Genomic DNA, 5,718 nt, shown 5'->3' with positions numbered 1-5,718 from the left:
TATGTTTTTTTATAATAATTAAGAAAAATATATGTATTTTGCAATTAATATTATAGTATTTTAAAAAGATTATTTATTAATTTTTAAATTTGATAAAATCATAATTTTATATTATTGAATAATTCAAATTTGCTAAATATTGAAATACGTAATTTAAATAATAAAAATATTTTATTTATTAATTTATATCATTAATATTCGAGTTGTTTTTAGTGAGATTTTTTTGGCAATTATTTCCAGTGTAATTTCTCTAAAATTCAATAGGAATTTATTGAAATCACAAGCTTGATGGGTAACCCTGGCACAATTGAAGTGCCCTAGAGGTAACACAAATCAAAATTTCATCTTAAATTTGTATACCATATTCGAATACCAACAAATCCAAAAAATCACACTAAAAACAACTCCATTAACATTTATCTTAAATTAAAATACAATTATAATTTCAAATATTTAAACGATAATAAACTAATAGTTTTCAAAAAAAGAAAAAAGAGGGGGGGGGGGGGGGGGGGGGTTTCCACCTTAAATCTAAAATGTCAAACATCAGTAAAAATAATTCCTTGCTAAAGATGAAGATGAGTGAACTAGCAATTGTCCCAAAAGGTACAAAGAGAGGCCGATAGGATTATTAAATTGGAATAGTTGAATTTTTCTAGAAGAGTTACTTGGTTTGTGGAAAACCTTGTTTTCTTGGACTGAATCATTGTGCAATTACTTTTTTTTAGATGTTTTGTTTATATCTATATTACAAGGAACACATTGAATGTCTTATTTCATTTTTGCTATCCTTACTAATATCATTTTCGTGCTTTTTCTTGATCAATTTGATGAAATATTCCATTATCCTTTGGTCAAAGTCCTCACCTGCATATTAGTGTACATCCCAGTAAGTTCAAAGTTCGAACACCAACCAAAAAAGTCAATGATAACCACTGTGCACGTATTCAAATTCGTAATGTAAAACTGCCAGACAGAGTTCAGATAGATTACCTCGAAGATGGGTATCACTATTTGTAGCCAAAACCTCAAAAACTCCATTCTCAATAGTCAGAATGCTGACATCAAATGTGCCACCACCAAGATCAAAAACAACAATATTTTTCTCTCCGCCCTTCTTGTCCAAGCCATAAGCTATTGCTGCAGCTGTGGGTTCGTTGATAATGCGAGCTACATTCAAGCCAGCAATAACACCAGCATCCTTCGTTGCTTGGCGCTGTGCATCAGTAAAATAAGTTGCGTAAGCCCATAAGTTAACAGTCACAATGCAGTCAACAATTGGTTACCCACAACCTCATTAAATTTTTTTTTGAAAAGTAAGCATACCAGGGACAGTCTCACCACGGCATCCTTTATAGTATTGCCAAAGAATGCTTTTGTAGTCTCCTTCATCTTAGTCAAAATCATAGCACTGATTTTCTCAGGGCTAAATACCTTTGTCTCTCCATCTCGTACCTGAACTTGAATATAAGGTTTCTCTTCTTTGTTCACAATCTTGTATGGTACCAGTTTCATATCCTTCTGAACTTCTTTGTCTTCAAACCTATATAAAACAAATGTTTTCATTTAATTGTGCTCATCAAGTAAAAGTTTTAAATCATTTTCGTGAAGTTTGGATAGGGTAGAAACCAAATCCTGATCTGACCCCAACCAAAATGTTGCTCGACCCCTGACTTAACATGCCAATTTCATGACTGGCACCCTTGTGGGTTCAATATCAAGGCGAGAATTAGACTTGCAATAAATATAATTGTCTAATAAATGGGAAAATCAGAGATCAGAGTACTTACTTTCTCCCAATGAGTCTCTTGACATCAAAGATGGTTCGTTCGGCATCAGTCAAAACAAAGAAGCAGAATTTAAACCAAAATGAAGGGAAAGAAAATAGGATCTGCGACTCAGCAATTGCAACGAGCTCCTCCCTGAGCCACTTCCGATTCGAAGGCGGCATAAGCAAGCTGGCATACTGTTGGAGATCCCTGGTATCCTTGTGCATACTCTTGGCAGACTTCTTCCTGGCCAGTGCAAATACGACAGCGTCCATACCATACTCATTCATATAAACCTCAATATTGACCTCATCCTTACAAGGCACTATAGAATTATACATCCTCGAGATCAGAGCAGCAACAACTGGAAGAAGAGTTTGCGCAGCAGTCCATCCGTTCACCTTGGGGCGTATAGACAGTCGAGGGTATTCTCCATATTCATTATCTCCGCTATTCCACTTCAATAGGAATATTTTTTGAAATCTCTGTTTTAAGCTTAATTGAATGCAGAGAATGAAATGGTCATAACTGGATCTGCGTATTACATACCACGACTTGAATGTCTATAAATGTATTGATCATATTGTAGATTGCCCATCCACCTTAACCCCAAGGTTTATATTAATTCAATCACCCTAATACTAATATATTTGGAAAGACTGAGTATTGAATTATTTTTTTGATTTTCTGAGAGAAGTTTTAATTTGGTATATGATGGTGTTCTCACTTGAGGTTGAATTTATTATTGAGTAATATGAATGTGTTTACTTCACAGTATATACTTTGGTGACTCAAGTAGTTGTATTCTTGGCTATTGGATACACTATTGGTGAATTCCTGGTATATCCCATGGCTATTGGATACATTATTGGTGAATTCCCATTAATATTTGTTATATATACTAATATTACAGTGATAGTGACTACATTTCATCATTACCAAAGAAGATTATTAGAAAGTAAAGTCATTTCTCTTCAGCAAAGCAAGCTCCTCCATCCATACCTCAACCCATTCAACCTAAAAAGGGCTCTGGTACTCTGTTAATTCAACTACCTAAATTCGTATTTCAACAATTTTTTCTTTGGTCAACACACCTGGTTCCATTAATCATATAAATTATTAAGTCGGTTGTTTCTTCTAAGCCAACACTCCATTGCCTCATAGCAATATATCAAGGGCACTGGTCTTTATTTCTCAAAACTCTGTTCTGCTGATGCCAAATGATGCCAAATCCCACATATAGCAGACAAGTGTTGAGTAATTTCATGTGCATTTAATGATAGAACTCATGAATCTTATTTCTGATATACATTGTTCGAGGCTCCAAGTCGTGATTGTTAAATTGCTAATTTAGTTTGCTTATAGACTGTTTGGAGAAATGCCAATATGAATTGGCTTATATAAACATCATTCACTGGTATTCGTTGCATTATGATCACAGACCTATGACTACTTACCAAAGAGTATGTTTAATGGCCTTAAGTCATAATATATCATTATAGGGTATTTATTCAAGGTCCTTGGTTCAATTCCAGGCTACATACAAAGAAGAAGTGGGTAGCTTATAAATTTTCAAATGGCTCAAGAATTGAATGCTAGGGCATTTTGTTTATTATCTTACTAGCAAACAATTTGCTGTTTGTTGTGCATAGATCCTGAAATAATTGCCTCAGATGTATTAACGATCATGAAAATTGACATCCTGTATGCTAGGGCAATTTGTTTATTATCTTACTAGTAAACAATTTTCTATTTGTCGTACATAGATCCTGAAATAATTGGCTCAAATGTATTAACAAACATTAAAAAAAAGGAAATTTAATTTTGAAACCCCAAATGCATTCATTCTCATTAAAAAACCTTTTGTACAAGCACAAAGGGCCACCGTTAACCTAAAGGAATAGCCCAATCTAATTAATCAAAACAATGGAAAAGATAGGATTGATTTTGAAACTTCAAACGCCATCAAAATTTCACTCAATGAAAATCTTTGTACAAGCACAATGGGCCACCATCCTTTCCCTCCCAAGATGGGGAGGCTAATTAATCAAATTTAAAAAATCTGCGTCCAATTTAAATATATGGTTTCCCTCCATGTTGCCCAAACCAGACATAACAGAGGCCTTTTGGTATTTCCCAACTCTTTTTTCAAAGAAATTTGTTTTCCCTCTGCACATTCATTGAAAAGAAACCCAATTAAAATTACAAATTTCTAAGTAAATACAAACACATAGGAAATGTAATCAACAATAAAAACCAAATACTTACTGAAGAGAGATCAGCTCCATCCAGTCAAATGGATTCTGTGCATTATACACTTTGCTATACCCCAATGCAACCTGAATTGCCAACAGAGAGATTGCCCAATTAAATTGGTAAAACATTACATCATGTGCATGTACGATACAAAGCCCTACTTATTCCTGACAATAACAAATGCATACCAGAAGCCTGTCAGCAACAAAGTCAATGTACTGACTCATGAGTATAGCATTCATCCCAACAAGATCACATGGGAGAGCATCACAAACAAACTCCCGTTCAATCTCAACAGCATCATAAACTATCTCTTTAACTCTCTTTTCACTGAGAGAGGACGCTCTCACCAGCGCAGAAATGAGAAAACGCAGTCCGCTTCGCGGCTTTGAGAAGCGGTACTCTGTAAGGCGCGTAATCCATCAGAGGTGATTTCAGCGCTTTCATGCCCAGATCCGCGACAGGCTCGCAGGAAACAAGAAGGAGATTGAAAAGCGAAGTAATAAGCTTCCTCGTCGTTAAGCCCAAGAACAATCCCTATCTTCGAAGTCGTGAACGGCAGCAGGAGCGTTAATGGCTCCATTGACGGAATCTACACGAATTTGAGGAGCCGTGGCTGCGGCCACCGAAGAATATTGCAGGGTTTTCGAAGAGGAATTCACGTTACGGGAACTGGTGTAACGGAATTCATCAGACCTTGCTGAGGACCAAACTCTGCAGGTTCTTCGGCTCACGAATGGAAGCACCCTGGATGCCATAAAACCCCTGCAAATCTTGAATTCCAGATCAAGATTGCCTAATAAATACCTTGAAAGGCCGAACTGATTCAAGCACAGGCAAAGCAATTGCTTTATTGGTTGCTCGTCTGGGACAAGAAATTCTCTGCCCAGGAGCAGTTCCAGCCACCTATTTTCCTCTTTTTCGGCTATGTGATGAATGAAACGCATGGAAATTGCATTGAAGAGGCAGAGGGAGGAAAGCTCCTTGACCAGTGCTTTATAATAGAAACAGCAAGGCTGATGCATACTCTGGTGCATGGCGTCCAAAAAATCTTGCGTTTTGCCAAAACGAGCACTCCGGCTTTCTTGACTTTCTGTGCTTTCTTGATTTTCCGTTGTTTCCTTTTCTGGTTCAGATCCATGGTTGAAAGTGTCTCATTTGATCAAACGGATCAGAGTAAAAGTGTTGACGAAAAGTTGATGCATAGGAAAGGCCTATCGGCCTAAATATGGATAACACTTCGTAACTCCATTATTAAGAGAAGTGAAATAGGGATAACGCTTCGTTCTTAAGGGATTGTAGAAGAATACGTCATTCAGCATATATGAACGTTATAATATAAAACTATTATAATTGATTATAAAGAAAAATTATATGGTGACGCAATGAAATGGTCAGGATTGTTCTAAATACGTTATTAATATTAATTTAAAAAATTAAAATTTCTTTTTTTTTTTTTAAATTTATAAATATATACTGTGAAAAATGTAAAATATAGGTGTAGGGTTGTTCGGTGAATTCCACAAAGAAAATTAGTCAACCATCCATTGTGAGTTTTAACTAACTATGGTTTCATAGTTTAAAGTGTTCAAGAAAGATAAAATCACGTGACATTTCTACGCAATTCATTATATACTTATGATTAGTGTTCTTTATTGATAAACATAGCATGACAATCAAGGATGCTCAAATT

At 35.6% G+C, this 5,718-nt stretch overlaps 1 protein-coding gene across 1 annotated transcript; it reads right to left on the bottom strand.

Moving 5' to 3' along the window:
• Positions 1–3,613: 3,613 nt before the first annotated feature.
• Positions 3,614–4,904, bottom strand: LOC149184218 (ribonucleoside-diphosphate reductase small chain-like). The gene is made up of 3 exons (XM_089418854.1): positions 4,214–4,904; positions 4,038–4,108; positions 3,614–3,938 (listed from the first exon to the last, which is right to left on the bottom strand). The coding sequence occupies exons 1-3, from the start codon at positions 4,265–4,267 to the stop codon at positions 3,809–3,811; spliced, it is 255 nt and encodes an 84-aa protein (XP_089274980.1). The 5' UTR covers positions 4,268–4,904; the 3' UTR covers positions 3,614–3,808.
• Positions 4,905–5,718: the final 814 nt, after the last annotated feature.

Source organism: Pinus tabuliformis, chromosome 3_2 (assembly GCF_031772625.1).
Source record: "Pinus tabuliformis cultivar Carrire ecotype Pingquan chromosome 3_2, CPIR1, whole genome shotgun sequence".
Classification (NCBI taxonomy): Eukaryota; Viridiplantae; Streptophyta; class Pinopsida; order Pinales; family Pinaceae; genus Pinus; species Pinus tabuliformis.
This window is presented reverse-complemented; position numbering and strand designations above follow the sequence as displayed.

What these genes read in the sequence shown, in the direction of transcription:
- LOC149184218 (XM_089418854.1), bottom strand. Translation starts at nt 4,267, where the DNA reads ATGAATGCTATACTCATGAGTCAGTACATTGACTTTGTTGCTGACAGG. An exon ending in TTGTTGCTGACAGGCTTCTG is followed by an intron (nt 4,109 to 4,213) that starts GTATGCATTTGT and finishes TTGGCAATTCAG; the next exon opens with GTTGCATTGGGGTATAGCAA. An exon ending in ATGGAGCTGATCTCTCTTCA is followed by an intron (nt 3,939 to 4,037) that starts GTAAGTATTTGG and finishes ATGAATGTGCAG; the next exon opens with AGGGAAAACAAATTTCTTTG.